This window comes from Ranitomeya imitator, chromosome 5 (assembly GCF_032444005.1).
Source record: "Ranitomeya imitator isolate aRanImi1 chromosome 5, aRanImi1.pri, whole genome shotgun sequence".
NCBI lineage: Eukaryota > Metazoa > Chordata > Amphibia > Anura > Dendrobatidae > Ranitomeya > Ranitomeya imitator.
Genome location: NC_091286.1, coordinates 440,512,652 through 440,536,592, shown reverse-complemented (window position 1 = coordinate 440,536,592; position 23,941 = coordinate 440,512,652). Strand labels below are relative to the sequence as shown.

Below are 23,941 nucleotides of genomic sequence, written 5' to 3'. Positions count from 1 at the left end.
GGTCTTGGAGAAGAAGCAAGGATGCTCCCAACCTTGAGCATCCTTTTGGAAGAGGACTGCTCCAGCACCAATGGATGAGGCATCCATCTCCATAATAAATGGCTTATCTACATCGGGGCGATCTAGGATGGGAGTGCTAGCGAGGTGTGACTTAATGGAGAGAAAGGCCTTGGAGACCCCCTCAGACCACAATTTGGAATTGGCTCCCTTCTTGGTGAGGGCCATCAAGGGAGCTACCAAAGTTGAGAAGTGTGGGATGAACTAGCGATAGTAATAAATGAAGCCCATAAAGCGCTGCACCACTTTAAGAGAATGGGGTTCCTGCCAGTCCATCACAGCCTGTAGCTTGGCAGGATCTATAGCCAATCCCTGGACAGAGATGATATAACCAAGGAAAGGCAAGGACTCCTGCTCAAACACACACTTCTCCAACTTGGCGTAGAGGGAGTTTGCCCATAAGAGGTCAAAAACTTCACTCTGATGGGAGTCAATATCTGTAGAGTAGATGAGGATATTATCCAGATAGACTACGACCGAGGTGGTGAGCATATCTGTTGTGAATTCTGTGGCTGAGTTCACTTCTGTGGTCACAAGTGGTATTGCAGTCTCTGGGCTTCCTCCCTCAGGTGTTTTGGTGAGCTCGTTGGCTGCCTTGCTATTTAGCTCCACCTGAGTCTGTCTTCCTTGCTCCTTGTCAATGTTCCAGTGTTGGATCTGAGCTACTGCATCTTTCCTTGGGCCTGCTGCTCTGCTAGATAAGTGTTTCTAGTTTGTTTTCTGTTTTTTCTGTCCAGCTTGTTATTATCTTTTGCTGGAAGCTCTGAGAAGCAAAGGGGTGCACCGCCGTGCTGTTAGTTCGGCACGGTGGGTCTTTTTGCCCCTTTGCGTGGTTTTCGTTTTAGGGTTTTTTGTAGACTGCATAGTTCTCTTTGCTATCCTCGCTCTGTCTAGAATATCGGGCCTCACTTTGCTGAATCTATTTCATTCCTACGTTTGTCTTTTCATCTTGCTAACAGTCATTATATGTGGGGGCTGCCTATTCCTTTGGGGTATTTCTCTGAGGTAAGTCAGGCTTGTATTTCTATCTTCAGGCTAGTCAGCTCCTCAGGCAGTGCCGAGTTGCATAGGTAGTGGATAGGCGCAATCCACTGCTGCTTCCAGTTGTGTGAGGATAGATCAGGTACTGCAGTCTACAGAGATTCCACGTCTCAGAGCTCGTCCTATTGTTTTGGGTTATTGCCAGATCTCTGTATGTGCGCTGATTACTGCACGCTGTGTTGCCTGATTGCCAGCCATAACAGTACAAGGAGCCATTCAATGATTTCCAATAGAGGGAAAAAAGAAATCCTGACATCATTTTTTTTTCTTAGCTCTGTCTTCAGTCTTTTTTTTTCCCTAGACATTAGAGTGCTTCAGGACACAGCTGTGGACATGGATATTCAGGCTCTGTGCTCCTCAATGGATAATCTCGTTGTAAATGTACAAAAGATTCAAGATACTATTGATCAGAAATCGATGCTAGAACCAAGAATTCCGATTCCTGATTTGTTTTTTGGTGACAGAACTAAGTTCCTGAGCTTCAGAAATAATTGTAAGCTATTTTTGGCCTTGAAACCTCATTCTTCTGGTAATCCTATTCAACAGGTTTTGATTATTATTTCTTTTTTGCGCGGCGACCCACAGGACTGGGCGTTTTCTCTTGCACCAGGAGATTCTGCATTGAGTAATGTTGATGCATTTTTCCAGGCGCTGGGATTGCTTTACGATGAGCCTAATTCAGTGGATCAAGCTGAGAAAAATCTGCTGGCTTTATGCCAGGGTCAGGATGATGTAGAAGTATATTGTCAGAAATTTAGAAAATGGTCAGTACTCACTCTGTGGAATGAATCTGCACTAGCGGCTTTGTTCAGAAAGGGTCTCTCTGAAGCTCTTAAGGATGTAATGGTGGGATTTCCTATGCCTGCTGGTTTGAATGAGTCTATGTCCTTGGCCATTCAGATCGGTCGTCGCTTGCGCGAGCGTAAATCTGTGCACCATCTGGCGGTATTGTCTGAGAGTAAACCTGAGCCTATGCAGTGCGACAGGACTATGACTAAAGTAGAACGGCACGAACACAGACGTCTGAACAGACTGTGTTTCTATTGTGGTGATTCTACTCATGCTATTTCTAATTGTCCTAAACGCACTAGGCGGTTCGATAGCTCTGCCGTTATTGGTACTGTACAGTCCAAATTCCTTTTGTCCATTACCTTAATGTGCTCTTTGTCATCATATTCTGTCATGGCGTTTGTGGATTCAGGCGCTGCCCTGAATCTGATGGATTTGGATTATGCTAAACGTTGTGGATTTTTCTTGGAGCCTTTGCGGTGTCCTATTCCGTTGAGAGGAATTGATGCTACACCTCTGGCCAAGAATAAGCCTCAGTACTGGGCCCAGCTGACCATGTGCATGGCTCCTGCACATCAGGAAGTTATTCGCTTTTTGGTACTGCATAATTTGCATGATGTGGTCGTGTTGGGGTTGCCATGGCTACAAACCCATAATCCAGTATTGGATTGGAACTCTATGTCGGTAACCAGCTGGGGTTGTCAGGGAGTACATGGTGATGTTCCATTTTTGTCTATTTCGTCATCCATTCCTTCTGACATCCCAGAGTTCTTGTCGGACTTTCAGGATGTATTTGAAGAGTCCAAGTCTGATGCCCTACCTCCGCATAGGAATTGTGATTGTGCTATCGATTTGATTCCTGGTAGTAAATTCCCTAAGGGTCGTTTATTTAATTTGTCCGTACCTGAACACACCGCTATGCGCAGTTATGTGAAGGAGTCCCTGGAGAAGGGACATATTCGCCCATCGTCGTCACCATTGGGAGCAGGGTTCTTTTTTGTAGCCAAGAAGGATGGTTCGCTAAGACCGTGTATTGATTACCGCCTTCTTAATAAGATCACTGTTAAGTTTCAGTATCCCTTGCCATTGATTTCTGACTTGTTTGCTCGGATTAAGGGGGCTAGTTGGTTTACTAAGATTGATCTTCGTGGTGCGTATAATCTGGTGAGAATCAGGCAGGGAGATGAATGGAAAACGGCATTTAATACGCCCGAGGGTCATTTTGAGTATCTGGTGATGCCGTTCGGACTTGCCAATGCTCCATCTGTTTTTCAGTCTTTTATGCATGACATTTTCCGTGAGTATCTGGATAAATTCTTGATTGTTTACTTGGATGACATTTTGATCTTCTCAGATGATTGGGAGTCTCATGTGAAGCAAGTCAGAATGGTTTTCCAGGTACTGCGTGCTAATTCCTTGTTCGTGAAGGGATCAAAGTGTCTCTTCGGTGTGCAGAAAGTTTCATTTTTGGGGTTCATCTTTTCCCCTTCTACTATCGAGATGGATCCGGTCAAGGTTCAGGCCATCCAGGATTGGACTCAGCCGACATCTCTAAAAAGTTTGCAGAAATTCCTGGGCTTTGCTAATTTTTATCGTCGCTTCATCTGTAATTTTTCTAGCATTGCCAGACCATTGACCGATTTGACCAAGAAGGGTGCTGATTTGGTTAATTGGTCTTCTGCTGCCGTGGAAGCTTTTCAGGAGTTGAAGCGTCGTTTTTGCTGTGCCCCTGTGTTGTGTCAACCTGATGTTTCTCTTCCGTTCCAGGTCGAGGTTGATGCTTCTGAGATTGGTGCAGGGGCGGTTTTGTCACAGAGAGGTTCTGGTTGCTCAGTGTTCAAACCATGTGCTTTCTTTTCCAGGAAATTTTCTGCTGCTGAGCGTAATTATGATGTGGGCAACCGAGAGTTGCTGGCCATGAAGTGGGCATTCGAGGAGTGGCGTCATTGGCTTGAGGGTGCTAAGCATCGCGTGGTGGTTTTGACTGATCATAAGAACCTTACTTATCTTGAGTCTGCCAAGCGCTTGAATCCTAGACAGGCCCGTTGGTCGTTGTTTTTTGCTCGTTTTGATTTTGTGATTTCATACCTTCCGGGCTCTAAAAATGTGAAGGCGGATGCTCTGTCTAGGAGTTTTGTGCCCGACTCTCCGGGGTTATCTGAGCCGGCGAGTATCCTCAAGGAAGGAGTCATTGTGTCTGCCATCTCCCCTGATTTGCGGAGAGTGTTGCAGAAATTTCAGGCTAATAAACCTGATCGTTGTCCGGCCGAGAAACTGTTCGTCCCTGATAGGTGGACTAGTAAAGTTATCTCTGAACTTCATTGTTCGGTGCTGGCCGGTCATCCAGGAATCTTTGGTACCAGGGAGTTGGTTGCTAGATCCTTCTGGTGGCCATCTCTGTCACGGGATGTGCGTGCTTTTGTGCAGTCCTGTGGAATTTGTGCTAGGGCTAAGCCCTGCTGTTCACGTGCCAGTGGGTTGCTTTTGCCCTTGCCGGTCCCGAAGAGGCCTTGGACACATATTTCGATGGATTTCATTTCTGACCTTCCCGTTTCTCAAAAGATGTCTGTCATTTGGGTGGTCTGTGATCGCTTTTCTAAAATGGTCCATCTGGTGCCCTTGGTTAAATTGCCTTCCTCCTCTGATTTGGTGCCTTTGTTCTTCCAGCATGTGGTTCGTTTACATGGCATTCCTGAGAATATTGTTTCTGACAGAGGTTCCCAGTTTGTCTCGAGGTTCTGGCGAGCCTTTTGTGGTAGGATGGGCATTGACCTATCTTTTTCCTCGGCCTTCCATCCTCAGACTAATGGCCAGACCGAACGAACCAATCAGACCTTGGAAACATATCTGAGATGTTTTGTTTCCGCTGACCAGGATGATTGGGTGTCATTTTTGCCGTTGGCTGAGTTCGCCCTTAATAATCGGGCCAGCTCGGCTACCTTGGTCTCTCCATTTTTCTGCAATTCTGGGTTCCATCCTCGTTTCTCTTCAGGACAGGTTGAGTCTTCGGACTGTCCTGGTGTGGATAATGTGGTGGACAGGTTGCAGCAGATCTGGACTCAGGTAGTGGACAATTTGACCTTGTCCCAGGAGAAGGCTCAGCTTTTCGCTAATCGCAGACGCCGTGTGGGACCCCGACTTCGTGTTGGGGATCTGGTTTGGTTATCTTCTCGTCATATACCTATGAAGGTTTCCTCTCCTAAATTTAAACCTCGTTTTATTGGTCCGTATAGGATTTCTGAGATTCTCAATCCGGTGTCTTTTCGTCTGACCCTCCCAGACTCCTTTTCCATACATAATGTATTCCATAGGTCGTTGTTGAGGAGATACGTGGCACCTATGGTTCCATCTGTGGAGCCTCCTGCCCCTGTTTTGGTGGAGGGGGAATTGGAGTATATTGTGGAGAAGATTTTGGATTCTCGTGTCTCTAGACGGAAACTCCAGTATCTGGTCAAATGGAAGGGTTATGCTCAGGAAGATAATTCCTGGGTTTTTGCCTCTGATGTCCATGCCCCAGATCTTGTTCGTGCCTTTCATGTGGCTCATCCTGGTCGGCCTGGGGGTTCTGGTGAGGGTTCGGTGACCCCTCCTCAAGGGGGGGGTACTGTTGTGAATTCTGTGGCTGAGTTCACTTCTGTGGTCACAAGTGGTATTGCAGTCTCTGGGCTTCCTCCCTCAGGTGTTTTGGTGAGCTCGTTGGCTGCCTTGCTATTTAGCTCCACCTGAGTCTGTCTTCCTTGCTCCTTGTCAATGTTCCAGTGTTGGATCTGAGCTACTGCATCTTTCCTTGGGCCTGCTGCTCTGCAAGATAAGTGTTTCTAGTTTGTTTTCTGTTTTTTCTGTCCAGCTTGTTATTATCTTTTGCTGGAAGCTCTGAGAAGCAAAGGGGTGCACCGCCGTGCTGTTAGTTCGGCACGGTGGGTCTTTTTGCCCCTTTGCGTGGTTTTCGTTTTAGGGTTTTTTGTAGACTGCATAGTTCTCTTTGCTATCCTCGCTCTGTCTAGAATATCGGGCCTCACTTTGCTGAATCTATTTCATTCCTACGTTTGTCTTTTCATCTTGCTAACAGTCATTATATGTGGGGGCTGCCTATTCCTTTGGGGTATTTCTCTGAGGTAAGTCAGGCTTGTATTTCTATCTTCAGGCTAGTCAGCTCCTCAGGCAGTGCCGAGTTGCATAGGTAGTGGATAGGCGCAATCCACTGCTGCTTCCAGTTGTGTGAGGATAGATCAGGTACTGCAGTCTACAGAGATTCCACGTCTCAGAGCTCGTCCTATTGTTTTGGGTTATTGCCAGATCTCTGTATGTGCGCTGATTACTGCACGCTGTGTTGCCTGATTGCCAGCCATAACACATATCCCAGAAAATGTCGTTCACAAAGTCTTGGAAAATGGCTGTAGCATTACAGAGCCCGAAGGGCATCACCAGATATTCATAGTGCCCATCCCAGGTGTTAAAAGATGTCTTCCATTCGTCCCCCTCACGGATGCAAATCAGGTTGTAAGCACCCCGCAGATCTAATTTAGTAAATACCTTTGCTCCCTGTAGCCTATCAAAGAGCTCAGATATCAGGGGTAGTGGGTACTTGTTCTTAACGGTGATGGCGTTAAGGCCCCTGTAGTCTATGCATGGACGTAGTTCTCCACTCTTCTTCTGCACGAAGAAGAACCCAGCCCCTGCAGGTGACACTGACTTCCTAATGAATCCTCTTGCCAGATTCTCTTGGATGTACTGAGACATTGCCTCCGTATCCAGGAGAGATAATGGATAGACTCGACCACGGAGAGGCTCTGCACCAGGCACAAGGTCAATAGGACAGTCATAGGGGCAGTGAGGCGGAAGTGTCTCCACAGCCCTTTTGGAGAACACGTCCGCATAGAGCCAATAGTGCTTGGGGAGAGAGGAAAGATCTGCGTGTACCTCTGTTGTAGAAGAAAGGAAAAGGGAATATCCAGCACGTCCATCCAGTGTAAGTAAAATATCCAAAATTTATTGAAGCATATTAAAAAACAATATTAAAAAAGAGAGAGGGAGACTCTCTCTGCCTGACGCGTTTCTGGCGCACCACGGCGCCCTTAGTCATAGTACCTCTGTTGTAGCAACCTGAACGCACTCCCTCTGACATCTACCCTCACAGGATTTACTCCATCCCAAAATTCTCCCTGAGGACCACTCTATATGAGGAGAATGATAGCCATGGTATTCCCAACAGGACTTCATTAATTCCCTCAGGAATGACTAATAGAGAGATAGTCTCCTGATGTGATGGAGACATAGAAAGAGTGAAAGGAATGGTTTGGTGTGTAATCTGGGAGGGTAGTGTCGACCAATTTACTACTCAAATGGTTACTGGTTTGGCGAGCATCACCAGGGGTATTGCATGTCGCTGGGCGACAGCGGATGACATAAAATTTCCCTCCGCCACAGAGTCCACGCAAAGCTCTACCATCAGAGTTGATGAGTCTATGGTAATTGTCCCCTTGAAGGACAACTTAGAGGTAAACGTCACCGTGTCTAGTGTACCTTTTCCATCTGCCACTAGACGCTGACGTTCCCCCGACCGCTGAGGACACCTGGAGGCAAGATGTCCTGATTACCAGCAAACATGACAGACCTTAAGTGCATGAGTTGACTGGGACTTGGATACCGCTCGTGACACCTTTATTGCCTCATGCAACTCAATCGCCTGGACCGGAGATTCCAAAGGTTTGGGGAAGGTGGGAGCCAGCCGAAACCTCTGACTACAATTTGCCCGCTCCAACCTTCGCTCATGAAAACAAAGGTCGATGCAATTTTATATAGCTATGAGCTCCTCCAGTGTGGCGGGAATCTCTCTAGTGGCCAAAGCGTCCTTCACATGGTCAGCCAGCCCACTCCAAAATACCGGGATGAGGGCTTTATCCGACCACTCCAGCTCAGATGCTAATGTCTGGAAGTGGACGGCAAAATGGCTGACCATGGTCGAACCCTGAGTCAATGCAAGCAGTTGGAGTGCCATATCATGGGTGACTCGAGGTCCCAAATAGACCTGTTTTACAGTGCCCAGAAGCCGAGGAACACTCTGCACCACATGATCGTTGCGCTCCCACAGCGACGTATCCCAGTCCAAAGCTCTGTCTGACAGAAGAGAGATTATGAATCCCACCTTTGCCCGCTCCGTAGGAAAACATGCAGCCAAGAGATGGAGGTGTATACCGCACTGGCTCACGAAACCCCTACAGGATTTACTGTCACCAGAGTATTTTTTGGGCAGCGGGAGGTGAGATATAGGTGGTAGTGGGTAAAGTTGCTGCAGCCAGGCTCGCAGCCTGAACAGCAATTGCGGCAACATCCACCACTGAGGTTGCACGCTCGAGAGCCGCCAACCTGCCCTCCAGCAGCTGGATGTACCCCTGCAATCACTGTTCATCCACCATTACTTAGCCAGACCCTGGCACTACTGTACTGTACTGTTAGGGTTGGCGGAACGCACCGAATATATATATCAGAAGTAGTAGGTGCGTTCGCAATCCGGGGTTCACGGTGCAGGAAAGAACCTGCTGCTAGTAAAGGCGGTACTATATGGTGGTAAAAATGAACTCTGTTACTTCACAGAGTCCGTTAGCAAAGAGAACGCTATGCCCTGTTAAGTTCACAGAGGAACACAGCTACTTAGTAAAGCCGATAGTGGTCATGCAGTCAATAGCAAACACGCAGCTCCTCTCCGATGGAGCCGGAATTCTAATGGCTACATGACAGCTCTGAATCCACACACACAAAAAAACTCGCCGGAGGTGCCAGCATTCTAGGGGCTTATTTCAGCCAAACTCTGACTGCATACAAACATGACCACACTGGCGCTGAGCTCATAAATAAATTGACACTAGCGCATGCACGGCCATGCAAATGTTTTATAGTTTCAGCACTACAGGACCTTCCTGGAGGACCAATGGGAGCTGCTACAGGGCCTGAGCGTGTGACCCCCAACCTCTAATGAGAGGTCCTCCCATGGGCATGCTCAGTGTGTGCAAAACAGGACTTAGTTCCAGAAAAGCCTGCTTACTGCAGACCAGTGCAGGGTACAATAGCAGAGCCTGGAAAGGCAGCAGCAACCCTTTTCACAGTATCAGGCTGAGCAAGACGCTGGAGTCGACGTCTCCGCTGAGCAGACTCTGCTGCGGCTAATGCAGAATGGGAGACCGCAGCAGACATGGTTTGAGATTCCCCCGGTGCAGAGGCAGGAACTCGACCCCTAACATTGTGCATACTTATAAATTACACAACAATATTACAATGTATAAATATTTAAAAAGTGATACAAAGATTACTAAGCCCATTGTGGTTAATTATGCCAGACTTGACGGTGTAGGGACTTGCAAGTGAAAAAAGTGCATCCACAGATCATCCTTGTTGTCCAATTCCAACATGGATCACATATAAAACTAAAAGTCAGAAGACAAACGTTTAAAAAAACATAAAATATAATAAAGAGACCAACCAAAAGGTGGTAAGAATATATCTGGAGAAGGGGCCCACACCATGCATTTAAGGATATCAAGGCACAAGAATTACAAAAAGGAAGAGTAGCCCATTCTCTCGTTTAACCCCTTTCGCACCATAGAATCTAGAACATAAATCCACCTACACTCTTTTTGCGCTAACAAGCGGCGGATATCACCACCGCAAATGCCACATTGCACATGTTCAATACCTTTTACAAAAAATTGTTTGGGATCATAATTGTGAAATTGATGAAAATGTCTAGGCGGTGGTTTTAATTGAGAAACATCCATTTCTGTTTTTGCTACCATAATGTCCCGAACATGTTCTCGTGTTCGAGTACCAAGACGCCTTGATGTTAACCCAATATAGGTTTTGGGACATGTGCAAGTGGTATAATAAATCACTTGAGTCATCTTGCATGTTATATATTGCTTGATACAAAACTGTTTTTGCCATTAGTAGATTCGAATGTTGAAGAGCAAACAATATTCACACATGCAATACAGTTCCAACAAGGGAAACATCCTTTAACTGATCCATGGGTACCAAAAGGGTTTTTTTCTTTGATCAATTTAGGAACATAATGACTACTCATCAAGATATCTCCTATGTTTTTACTTCGTCTTGAGGTCATAAGGGGAACATCAGTAATACATTTGGCTAGGGTTGGGTCCGTTTTTAATATATCCCAATGCTTCTGTAAACATGCACGCATTGTAGGCCACTCACCGTTGTATGTGGAGATATACCGGATTTTATCCTCCACTAAATTTTTTTTGGCCCTTGGACACAATAGATCATCCCAAAAACATCTTTTAGCCCTATTGTACCCTGCCTTGATGCATCTATGTGAATACCCTCTTGCCCGAAATCTATCATGGAGATCTTTAGCTTGTAGATCAAATTTTGGTTCAGTAGAGCAGATCCGCCTCATCCTAAGAAATTGACCAACAGGGATGCCCCTGATCATGCTGTAAGGATGACTTGATTCTGCATGAAGCAGTGAATTAGTTGAAGTTGGTTTCCTGTGTACATCAGTTTGCAAAAAAAGATTCTGATCCACTTAGATTTTAATGTCCATGAAGTCGACAGAAGAACCACTCATAACATATGAAAGTTTGATATCATAATTATTAGAATTCAACTGCTGCATGAAGTTATGGAGTTGTGATTCAGATTCTTGCCAGATGATGAACAAGTCATCGATATAATGTAACCGCACCCTGCACGCCCTCCCCGCCAAATACCCCCTTCTCCCAGAATCACAGGCCGCGCCCATGGCAGTGCCACGTTTCTGTACATAAAAAACGTTTTTAAATACAAAAAAATTATTTGTCAGAATAAAATGTAAAAGTTCCATAATGAGATCACAAACAAGACCATCGAAGCTGCTGGTTCCCAGGAAGAAGTGGACCGCCTCCAAACCATCCTCATGTCGTGTACATGTGTATAATGACTCTGTGATGGTGGGATATGTTATGTGGGTATCATTTTTGTGTATATTTCTATTTTACTTATGTTCATGGTGTTCTCTTGTAGAAGGAGTTACTTGCTAATTAATGAATGGCTGTTGCTGCAATCTGATATCAGCCCCCACAGTACTGTATTGTATGTTAATGACATGTTGACCTAGCTTGTTGAAACAATGAGCCCCTGAGACCTTCCCCCTCCTGACCTGTGAATGAGGAGGGGGACCTGTAAATATCAGGGAGGTGAGACACAGATCAGTCCTGTGTGGAACCATGATGTAAAGAGCAAGTCAGAGAGAAAGAAGAGTATATGGACTATGTGATCCTCTGTCTGCTGGATTGTTGGACTTTTATTCTGTAACTCAACTGCATTCGTGTGCTGGAATATTTTATCCTTTGTGTGGTGGACCTTTCGTACTTTTGCCTAAATAAAGGTCTTGGGATTGTTCACTCTTTGCTGGCTCTGTTGATTGTGTGGTACCAGAGTAGGACTCCATGACAGCCTCGATATCGGCAGTCACTAAAATCATATCTGATTCCAATTGAATGCCATTAATTCTTGGAAGGACATGGGACCTTTCTCTAGTGTAAGAGGGGAGCAAACCCATCAAGGGTTTGAGATAGTAATCAATGAATTTGCATACTGGATTGCATAACCCTCCCACACCAGAGACAATTGGATGTCCAGGAGGACAGACTGGGTCCTTATGTACTTTCAGAATGAAATATAGGGTAGGGACCTTCGGATATTTTGTAAGAAGGCCATCAACAATTTTCTTAGGAACAATACCCCTCTCAAAAGCTGCAGCTGCAGTTAGAATTTCCTCAAGTTCAGATTGAAAAACATTAAGAGGATTAGAATCCAACTTTTGATAAGTGTCAGCATCCTTCAGATGTCTGCTAGCCTCACGTTCATACATAATTGTCGGCCACAGAACCACATTCTCCCCATTGTCAGCTGGTTTGATGACAATGTCATCAAATGATCTTAATTCCTGCAAAGCTTTCCATTGTTTTGCTGTCAAATTTACGTCTTGTTGTAATTTGTTGAAAATCTTGTACAACGAGACGTGTAAAAATATCAATGGCAGGAACCACTGACAAGAGGGGAATTTTGTGGATCTGGGGCAGAGATAATGTGGAAACCCAGCTGCACGTTCGGGAGTCTGTTCCTGTAGGAGATCCTCGAGAGCTCTCAATGCCTCCTGCTCTATAGAATCAGTTGCAACCGACTGCACGCTGTCTTTGGTCATAAGTTTTTTCTTAATTAATTTCCTTGAGAAGAGGAAAAGGTCTTTGGTAGCCTTAAATGGATCTAAATTATTAGAAGGTGAAAATGTCAGTCCTCTTTGAAGTACCTCTAAATGTGCCTGAGATAAAATATGAATTGATAAATTAATTAGCTCAGATCCATATTTTCCTTTCTTATCATTAGTATCAATTAAGGATTTCCCAAATCTGGTATTCATCCTTTCCTGACGAAAACCCATATCAGATGTTTTTGATTTGGATCTGGATGACTCCTCACTCGAAGTTATAGAGACAGTGGAGACAGATCGAGCATGCGAGGACCCTCTATGTTGATGATGCCTCCTATTCCATAGATACATAGAGTTCCAATTCCCTATTGAGGATAATCAAAGCTTCATTAGATAAATCCTGGTTTGATTTAACTTGTATATCCTCAATGTCCCTATCCAAATCATTGGAACAAGTATTGGCCAAATCCTCTTATTTTTAATGGAAAACAATATCCTTGACATCAAATGATGGGAACACTTGAACTTTAAGTCCCCTGGGTATGAGACCCCTCTCCAGATATTTATTTAAAAAAGCACAATTCCACCAAGTGCGTGTGCGCTTATGTAATAAATCTTTTAATTTCTTAATAAGTTCTTGCGTATCTTTACCACCTCCAGAAGATGATATTTTAGGATCATCACTAAAAACATCTTTTAGTTGAGAAAGCCACATCTGTTCACGGGCTTTAAAATCCAAATTAGAATTGGGTTTTACGGCTGTGCAAAACACAGAAAGACAACTGATTATATAGGTCACCAATATATATACACACAAAGATATAAAAAAATACAGACTCAAGAAGATCAATTGAATATGAGGAGAACTTGAGTCCTAATGTATCTCACAATATAAATATTTTATTAAGGGTAGATGTTTACCACATACTAAATACAATTACATATAATAGTATATGATAAAATAGTGTGATCCCAAAAAAGAGTAGTAACAGTCACAGGGTGGATCAGGACAACATATTATGCTAAATAATTACATATACATGTAAAAAGCAATGCACATAAGCAATGTAACTTAAACAGGTAGGACAATTAGTTAGCCACTTGTTTGTACCAAGACTAATCAGTTCCACCTATATCTATCACCATGTTTAGTGCTAGCATGCATTGCTAAAAACATATGTGTTTTAGCACAGGGGGGGGCATGTGCCTGCCAGCAGCACAGGGGGGGGGGCATGTGCCTGCCAGCAGCACATGGGGGTGCATGGGTCTGCCATCAGCACAGAGGGGTGCATGTGCCTGCTAGCAGCCCAGGGCGGGCATGTGCCTGCCAGTAGCCCAGGGGGGGCATGTGCCTGCCAGCAGCACAGGGGGGTGCATGTGCCTGCTAGCAGCCCAGGGGGGGCATGTGCCTGCCAGTAGCCCAGGGGGGGCATGTGCCTGCCAGCAGCACAGGGGGGTGCATGTGCCTGCTAGCAGCCCAGGGGGGGCATGTGCCTGCCAGTAGCCCAGGGGGGGCATGTGCCTGCCAGCAGCACAGGGGGGCTGGCCTGCCAGCAGCACAGGGGGGTGCATGTGCCTGCCAGGAGCACAGGGGGAGCATGTGCCTGCCAGCAGCACAGGGGGGGCATATAAGAGTGACCGGGGGGGGCATATCCATGATGGGAGGGGGAAAGATGCAGGCACATGTAATATTCGAACGACCAAATGAAACAATGAACCTCTGCACTGCTGTTATTAGGCTAGACTCTGTTATTTTTATCACCCTTTTTTTATTTTTTTTTTTTTTTTTTTTTGGAGTAAGCCGATATAATATCCTTTTTTATACAACGGGGTGCGACTTGCAAAGTAATACATAACAGTCCATGAAACGAAGAAAAAAAAGTGCACTTACCCGTGTATGTAAAAAGTCACAACTTTATTCGGACAACATTACAGTAAATTTCAGGGAGAGTGTAGAAAAAATGCGGACAACGATCGTTTCGTGCCTCAGCACTTCAACGGGTCCAAACACTGAGAGGAAATAGGGTGGGTCTATATCAGCATAAGCTGAAAGGTGCTGCCCCTCCTATTACTCCTCCTGTCGACAATGTGAACCAATCACCTATATCACAAATGTGAAGACATTAATTACAAAAACACATTTAAAAATAATTTAAAAACAATGCCACCAAAGATATAAATCTGAAATATAACATTGCAATGAATTTTATAATAACTTTTCAGAGGAAAACTGCCATGTCGATCCTTTCATTTAAACCTAGGGGGCCTACAGCGTCTGCACGCATGATCCATCTCCCTTCTTTTTGGAGTAACAAGCGCTGCAAGTCTCCACCTTGTTTTGGTAAGGAAACCTGTTCCAACCCCGAAGAGGAATTAAAAGCTAGATTGTCTGAACCACAATGGAATATTACGGATAAAAAATTGGATACTAAATTAATTCTCTTGCAAAACGAAATAAAACAAAAAAAACGCGACAAATTCATACGCGATAAAAATGATTTCGAAACAGGTAAAATCTTTACATGGAATAAAGGACATCAAACTTGGAACACCCAGAGATTCCAAAAAAAAACATATCAGAAAAAAGGCCCTGCATGGAGAAATCGGAATAACAAAAAAGACTATTTAACCACCGATTCTGATTCGAGTGCCACTGAGGAATTTGGTAGTACATCTACAAATCCCCCTTCTGCACAATCAGCGTCCCCTTTAGACGCAGGACGCGTCGTGGGGGTAGGAGAAATGGTAGAAAAAAATCTACGCAAAAGGAAACAGGTCTCTTGGAGACCGATGTAGGAGAGACCAATACTATCATTAACCTTACAAATCATGTATTAAAAGAGGAACATATCTCAGTACTTTCGAAAGGTCTTAATTTCTGTTTACCGGCAGAATTTAATCTGGTGGATTTCAAGATTGATTTATTCAAGGCCACCAGGAAAATCCATTTGTTTAAATCTTATAATACAAATAAAAATAAAAATATTAAAACACAACAACAAACTCCAGTAGAGATCTTGCCTGGAGAAATACCATGTCAGATAGGCCCTTTGGGGTTTATGGTTGAAGAAAACAATGAAGATATACAGGAGGACGCCAGGACACTTTTAAGCCTCACGGATCCGAGTCCTATTGACTATAATCGAAAAGACATACCCCATGCACCCTTTACTAGAGGTGTGAAGTCCACATATATGCCACAGACATCCCCTGGTAATCTTGTGGATGTCTTTGAGACTCAGGTTCTAAAAGAGATTGAAGCGTTGCTATACAAAAAGACTCCGACCAATTTATCAGCAGGAGAAACACGAGCCCTGAAAGAGATCCAGGGTTGGTCAGATACAATAATCCGTTCTGCGGACAAAGGAGGAAATACGGTTCTACTTACTAGAGACTATTACAAAGAAGAAGCTTTAAGACAATTGTCTGAGTCTCACACATATGAAAAATTAAAGGGAGATCCCACATTTAAATTTAAGGGCATTTTACGATCTTTTTTAAGGCAGTATGTGGAGAAAAAAGTTTTTTCAGAAAAACAGGCAAATAAGCTATTACCAGATTATCCCAGAAAACCTCATTGGTACCACATTCCGAAGGTCCACAAATCACTAACACGGCCACCAGGCCGCCCTATAGTGTCAGGGGTGGGATCCCTTACAGAACCTTTGTCTGCCTATTTAGACTGGTTGTTACGCCCCCTTTTACGTGATATTCCTTCCTTTATAAAAGACACCGGAGATTTTTTAGGTACAATAAATAATTTTATCTGGCAGGAAGGTTTTTGTTTGACCTCAATAGACATTGAAAGTCTTTATACCAGAATTCCCCAGAAAATGGGAGTCGAAACAATTGATATGATCTTAAGGAATACCCCTACGGATGCGGGAACCATTTCCTTCATCTGTGAGGGTCTGTCCTTTATTCTCGAACATAATGCCTTTCAGTTCGATGACACCTGGTATAAACAAATTAAGGGGGTGGCAATGGGCACTCCAGTTGCTTGCACCCTAGCAAATCTTTTCTTGGCCAGATTAGAAGAGGAATATATATATTCCACAAAAAATCCCTTTTTGAGACACATAAAGTTTTTTGTGAGATTTGTGGACGACGTATTCATGGTGTGGGATGGTGATAGTAACACCTTCACACAATTTGTGGATTATCTTGAGACATCCAACACCATGGGTATGAAGTTCACGTCTCAGTTTGGAGGAAATGAATTAGTATTCCTAGATGTCAAGCTCACGGTTATTGATGGTAGAATTCACACAGAGACATACCGAAAACCTTCTGCAACAAATGCTCTGCTTCATTATAATAGTGCTCATCCCCTCTACACAAAAAAATCCCTGCCCTACAGCCAGTTTTTACGGGTAAAAAGGATTAATAATAGTCTAGTGGGATTTAAACGGCAATCAGAAGTACTATATAAGAGGTTTTCAAAAAGAGGGTATCCGCATTCGGTCCTAGACGAGGCTTTAAATAGAGCTGCGAGTATAGATATATATGATAACTCCCGTGTCAGGTCCACAAAAAAAGAAAAAAGATTTGTTTTTTGTTTTGAATTTGGACCTATGGATTCAATAATTATATCAGTAATTCGTAAAAACTGGCATATCCTAGGTCGGGACACTGACTTGAAAGAAATGACAGATAGGGGGCCTTTATTTGCATGTCGACGTAGCAGAAATATTAGGGATCTGTTAGTGCGAAATAGGTTCTCCTCAGATCGGGATAATTGGCTCACATCAAATACATCTAAAGGAAATTTTAAATGCGGCCATTGTAATTTTTGTAAATACCATCTGACAGGTACCTATGTAAAAATTGGCCCCATCCAACATACGGTTCGAGATTTCATTTCATGCAGGTCCACTCATATTGTATATGTTATTTTTTGCCCATGTGGCTTTATATAGGCAAGACAATCCGGCCGTTGTTCAAAAGAATAAGAGAACACTTTAATTCGGTGAGAACAGCCAAGGTTTATTAACCATGTAAGAAATGAACACGATGGTAATATACATTCCTTACGTTTTGCGGGGTTGGAACAGGTTTCCTTACCAAAACAAGGTGGAGACTTGCAGCGCTTGTTACTCCAAAAAGAAGGGAGATGGATCATGCGTGCAGACGCTGTAGGCCCCCTAGGTTTAAATGAAAGGATCGACATGGCAGTTTTCCTCTGAAAAGTTATTATAAAATTCATTGTAATGTTATATTTCAGATTTATATCTTTGGTGGCATTGTTTTTAAATTATTTTTAAATGTGTTTTTGTAATTAATGTCTTCACATTTGTGATATAGGTGATTGGTTCACATTGTCGACAGGAGGAGTAATAGGAGGGGCAGCACCTTTCAGCTTATGCTGATATAGACCCACCCTATTTCCTCTCAGTGTTTGGACCCGTTGAAGTGCTGAGGCACGAAACGATCGTTGTCCGCATTTTTTCTACACTCTCCCTGAAATTTACTGTAATGTTGTCCGAATAAAGTTGTGACTTTTTACATACACGGGTAAGTGCACTTTTTTTTCTTCATTTCATGGACTGACATGTAATATTCGCTTCTCCCCTGTGAATCAACTTGCGCAGCTTCAGCACCGAGGTTATGGACAGCGGGTACAGTGAATATTACACGAGACTAATAAGTGGGAGCGCATGACCTCCTGCTGTCTCTGCAGCCCGCAGGCAGCCCTCCCCAGCCCCCTGACACCACTCCAGAGCTGCTCCCCCTCCTCTACAGCACAGCACACAGATTCGGATTATAAGATGCACCCTTCACTTTCCCCCAAAATTTGGGGGAACAAAAGTGCGTCTTATAATCCGACCAAAAAAACGGTATATAAATAATGATAGATGAATAAACAAAGTGCATGTGTAACAAAACATGGTATATTAATGATCTGGTAGAAGGTTTACACAGTAAAATATCGATATTTGCAGATGATACAAAACAATGTAAAGCAGTTAATACAAGAGAAGATAGTATTCTGCTACAGATGGATCTGGATAAGTTGGAAACTTGGGCTGAAAGGTGGCAGATGAGGTTTAACAATGATAAATGTAAGGTTATACACATGGGAAGAAGGAATCAATATCACCATTACACACTGAACGGGAAACCACTGGGTAAATCTGACAGGGAGAAGGACTTGGGGATCCTAGTTAATGATAAACTTACCTGGAGCAGCCAGTGCCAGGCAGCAGCTGCCAAGGCAAACAGGATCATGGGGTGCATTAAGAGAGGTCTGGATACACATGATGAGAGCATTATACTGCCTCTGTACAAATCCCTAGTTAGACCGCACATGGAGTACTGTGTCCAGTTTTGGCCACCGGTGCTCAGGAAGGATATAATGGAACTAGAGAGAGTACAAAGGAGGGCAACAAAATTAATAAAGGGGATGGGAGAACTACAATACCCAGATAGATTAGCGAAATTAGGATTGTTTAGTCTAGAAAAAAGACGACTGAGGGGCGATCTAATAACCTTGTATAAGTATATAAGGGGACAATACAAATATCTCGCTGAGGATCTGTTTATACCAAGGAAGGTGACGGGCACAAGGGGGCATTCTTTGCGTCTGGAGGAGAGAAGGTTTTTCCACCAACATAGAAGAGGATTCTTTACTGTTAGGGCAGTGAGAATCTGGAATTGCTTGCCTGAGGAGGTGGTGATGGCGAACTCAGTCGAGGGGTTCAAGAGAGGCCTGGATGTCTTCCTGGAGCAGAACAATATTGTGTCATACAATTAGGTTCTGTAGAAGGACGTAGATCTGGGGATTTATTATGATGGAATATAGGCTGAACTGGATGGACAAATGTCTTTTTTCGGCCTTACTAACTATGTTGCTATGTTACTATGTTACTATATTTGCCTTAACATTATAGTCCAGCATTTTTTTTTTTACAGAACAATTTTATAGTATATAAATATTCAAACAACATTGTGACATGCTGTAGACATGGTGTCACGAGTCTGTAGCTGTCAGCAAAGACCAAGGCAGCGGTGGTGAGGCGGTGCTGGCGCTGCAGACATTATGGTTCAATTTGATATTGTTTATTGGAGAATTCCTATGGTGTAAAAAATTAAAAGTGATGACACTTTTGACAGTGATTAAGCTTTATTAATATAAAACCAGAAAATTTCTTTGTTATTTGTAACTCAAAAATATGCTTTAATATTGTATCCTAACGTGTATGATTTAAACATTATTTTGCATAAATTGCACAATTTCTGCAGTGGAAGTAATGATAGTAATTACATTTTTCTTCAGATATACAAGAAGTAGAATCTCAGGATTTGGTTCCCGGAGATGTTATTGTTTTAACTGGAAGGAAATTCTATTTGCCCTGTGACTCCATATTAATTACAGGAAGCTGCGTTGTTAATGAAGGAATGCTAACAGGTAAAAATGTCTGCATGGACAGATGCCTTCTTGTTTGCCATATACTCTACATATAAAACAAAGTACAATGGAAGTAAAAAACAAAGCATAAACTTATGGCTCAGCCCTAGTATTAACTATTGTGCATGTTATGTATCAGGCATCAGGTAGCAAGAAGCACAAACTCTCCAGCAATGAGTTACTGTTGAGGTTGGAGATAGAGATGAGCAGATAAATATGAGTGGATTTGAATTCTACTTGAATTGTACAAAAAATAGCAGTTGCCAGAATGCAGTTTTTTTATGAATTGCTTCCATGCCTATTCAGCAAATTGGACCGTAAAAGACCATTTCTGAACCATTAAGGGGTTTAAAATATTAAAAAATCATTTTACTCACATCTCCGGGCTCTCCATGTCACCAGTCTGGTCCCTGTCATATCTCCAGATCATCTAATATTGTGCTGAAATCCCTGGGCCTCTCATACTGGTAGGAGACTTCTGGCTTTGATCAGGGCTCAGGAGATTTCTATGCAAAAGGTCAATATCAAAGCCAGAAGTCCCAGTTCAGCATGCGAGATACTGCGTGAGCAGAGATAATATGAAGATGAGGAGAGGATCGGATGGGTGATGATGAGGAGACGGGTTCTGTAAAGGTGAGCGCTAAAGTGAGTGTAAGGCCAGTCTCACATGTCCAGATAATTCCGGTACCGGAAAAATCGGTACCGGAATTATCCGTGTCCGTGTGCCGGTGCGTTTCTGTGGCACATCAGTGTGGCACACGTGTGCCGCCCGTGTGCCCACTGGGTACCACATGCACCGTGCTGGAGACAGCGCTAAAGTTTAGGGCTGTCCCCTGCTTCTGGTGCTGAAGCCCCATTCATATTTTCCCTGCAGCAGCGTTTGCTGTAGAGAAGATATGAATAATTATGTGTAAAATCAAGATCCAGGTCCCCAAACCCCCTCCCACCTCCTGTGCGCCCCCCTGCTGTGATTAAAATACTCACCCAGCTCCCTCACTGGCTGGCGCTGCTTCCTGTCCTGGCCGCACTTTCTACTGTATGAGCGGTCACGTGGGGCCGCCGATTACAGTCATGAATATGCGGCTCCACCTCCCATAGGGGTGGAGCCGCATATTCATTACTGTAAATGAGCGGCTCCACATGACCGCTCATAGAGTAGAAAGTGCGGCCAGGACAGGACGCTGCGAGGGAGCTGGGAGCCGGGTGAGTATTTTAATCACAGCGGGGGGGGGGGGGGGGGAGGGGGGCGCACAGGGGGTGGGAGGGGGTCGGGGACCTGGATCTTGATTTTACACACAATTATTCATATCTTCTCTACAGCAAATGCTGCTGCAGGGAAGATATGAATGGCGGCTTCAGCACCAGTGGGGGGGATAGCGCTTAATGTATCGCTGTCTCCTGCATGGCACACGGACTGCACACGGACAACGTCCATGTGCGGTACATGTTTTACACGGACATATTGACTTTAATGGGTCCATGTAATCCGTGCGCTCCCACAAACACTGACATGTCTCCGTGTTTGGCACTCGGAGACATGGTCCGCAAAAAATCAATGACATCTGCACAGATGCATTGATTTTAATGTGTCTACGTGTATCAATGGCTCCGGTACGTGAGGAAACTGTCACCTCACGTACCGGAGCCACTGACGTGTGAAACCGGCCTAAGGGAGCATAAGCAAAATGTAGAGCATAATTCAGAACATAATAAGGGACATTAAATTCCCAGAGTATAACTTCTTTGAGAATCGAACATCCTTGTGAACAGGCGAACTCGAATTTGCCTAATCCACTCATCTCTAGTTGGAGAAGATTTGGTGAACTGACACAAAATATTGCACCACCTTCAAAGCTTTTTCTTAGTAACTTTTTTAGCCATGAATTTATTAGACCATTTCTTAGCCACCTGGTATTATGTAGCAGTGATGAGTGTATGGAGGTCTGTTCTATTATCTAAACTATGGTGAAGAGTTTGTTTTAATGTAATAATTAAATAAATGGCAAAATACATAAATGTCCTTCAGAGTGGAAGTGAGGGTGTTTCTAAATACTGTAATTAACCCCTTTATGACCTTTGAGGGATATTCACGTCAAAAAAGTGTTATTCCTGACTTTAATGTGGGCTTCATCGCTAGTCCCGCATCTATCAGTGCACTAGATGGCTAATCTAATGATGCTGAATGGCTCCACTTGTGGCTGTGAAGCAGTTAAATCTCACAGTCAATTACTGACAGTGGGATTTAACATGCATCAGCTGGAAGCGCTTCACAAAGGTTGCCATGATAGCCATTGTTCTGCCGAAGTGGCTGGCATTCATAGGAGGTCGTAAATTTTGCTACACATAGCAGGGCTGAAGCACTGCTATGTATAGCAAAGGCAATCGGACAATTACAAGAAGTTTTTCCATTGACATGTAATGCAGGTGATCTAAATGCAACAGCGCAGACAACAGGTGGGATCAAGAATCTACTTCTACTTTATTCATTTAACAGGGTTAAATGTGGGAAAAACCATTATCACAGATAAATGCACAAGAACAATATTCACAGTATTATTTACAAGCAACCGGCAATATATAGGTTAGTACATTACGAGAGATATGTCCTCGAGATCAGCTCGGGGTATACAGTCCAACCTTGGTCCAAACAGGAAGGGGGCAAACGCTGTATTTAGCAGGAACAGTCTCTAGGGCACCCTTGCAGCTTTCCAGGCCCTGACAAAGTCTAATAGCACTTTCTGGGGCTGTTTATCATCAGCCAGGCCCCATCCCATTTGCAGCTTCCCCCTGCACACACCCGATACAGTGAGTCTGTGCTGAAAGCAACAGCTGAAAGCAACAGCCCTGCTCACTCGCATCCTCCAATCACTAGCTGAGGAGAGAGTCTCTGGTCGTGTATTCTTCGGGAATCTTGGGTGCTCGACCGCCGACATGCATCTCCTTGATCTGGCAAAGTGGGACACTGGTCCTCGACTCTTAACTGGGGTCATCTGCGTTCCAGGTCTTGACCAGCATTGCTCTGGTCTTCATTACTTGACCAGCATAGTCTCGAGTCCACACCTCGACTCCAAGCATGTCCAGTAACTTGGCCACAGCATCTCTTGGGTCTGGCTTGGCTCTTATCACGGCCCTCCACTGGAGCAGGCCATGGATCTTCCTCACAACTTAGGCCTTCTCCTGCATCTGACCGCTTTCGTACTCTTCTGTGCCGATGGTGGCTGCAAGGCATACAACCTGCCCTGGTGCAGGTTCTGGTGCCAACTCCCCTTCTCAGCCTGGCGAGGCCTTTTTTATTCAGGAAGTCCTTCCTGTGTGTTACCTTAACAGGTTTAGCAGGATAATTCATTCCCCCTGCAAATCTCCCAGCAGAATTTCGTTCCTGCTAACACAATTCTTTCTTTTTTACTTTCACTTTCAGTTTAGTCCAGCAGATGGTGGTTTTCGCTTACAGTTACTCAATCTCTCTTATCCATCTCTTTACATTCCTCTCTTCTTTAAACTCACCAGTCCTCGGCCAAGAAGAATATTTGTGCCCCTTAATATTCTCCAGAGGTGGGCCAGATGCCCTCAGTTTTCACCACCATTCCTGCCTTTCTTGCACGATGAGTTGCCAGAGAAAATCATTCTGCCCATATCCCATGGGCGGGATGCCAGCGTGGACACACTGAGTATTTCGAGGCCCCTCTTGAATTTTCTTGTCAGGAGTACTCAGAACTTCAGGTACCTCATGCAGAATTTTGACGTCTGGCTCTCCTCCTTGGCATTCAGTGACCCACTCCACTAAGTTATCTGACTGCATCTCTTCATCAGGGTTTCTCCAGCCTCACAGCCATCCAGAACATGGATTGGCAATCATGCACTCGATACCTCCTTCAGTTGCATTAGCGTGCTGTCCTCAACACCTGACTGCGAACTAGGTGTGAGTCCTACCTCCGCCTCTACGCTGGGGCCGCCGCCAACTTTAACTTTCATGGTGCACACTGGTTCCACCCCATTCACTTCCATGTTACTGGGTAGTAGTGTATCATCGGGTGGTTTCATCAAACTCAATTTGACAGGTGGACCCGCCCCTATCAGAGTGTATCAAAGTGTGTAACCCCTCCCTGCCCCTGTCAGCCAGCTGTCCCTGTGTGTCTGGCTGATTTCCCCTTTTGATATAATTTGATATTGTTAATTTGATCCAGCGATTATTATCCCAGTATTTGTTTTGTTTTTATATTAGATTTTTATATGTAGTTGTTGTGAGATTGCATTCTGTAATCAAGGCAGTGTGTTTTATTACCAATGAGCACATATAGTGCAAAATTGTGTTTTATAACACACCATGCTGTTTATTTTATATCCTATTAGATTTTCATATTATATGTAGTTGTTTGTGAGTTTGCTTCTGTAAACAGTATTTTTCTGCCGTCAGTCCATAATGCTCAACATATACA

General features: G+C 44.1%; 1 protein-coding gene across 3 annotated transcripts in view; it reads left to right on the top strand.

Annotated features, from left to right (window-relative positions):
• Positions 1-23,941, top strand: part of LOC138638123 (probable cation-transporting ATPase 13A5) — a 553,152-nt gene that overhangs the window by 307,670 nt on the left and 221,541 nt on the right. For all 3 annotated transcript variants that reach the window (XM_069727147.1, XM_069727148.1, XM_069727150.1), the window contains one exon: positions 19,374-19,505. In XM_069727147.1, coding sequence (XP_069583248.1) covers positions 19,374-19,505 — 132 coding nt within the window. The remainder of the gene's footprint in view (positions 1-19,373; positions 19,506-23,941) is intronic.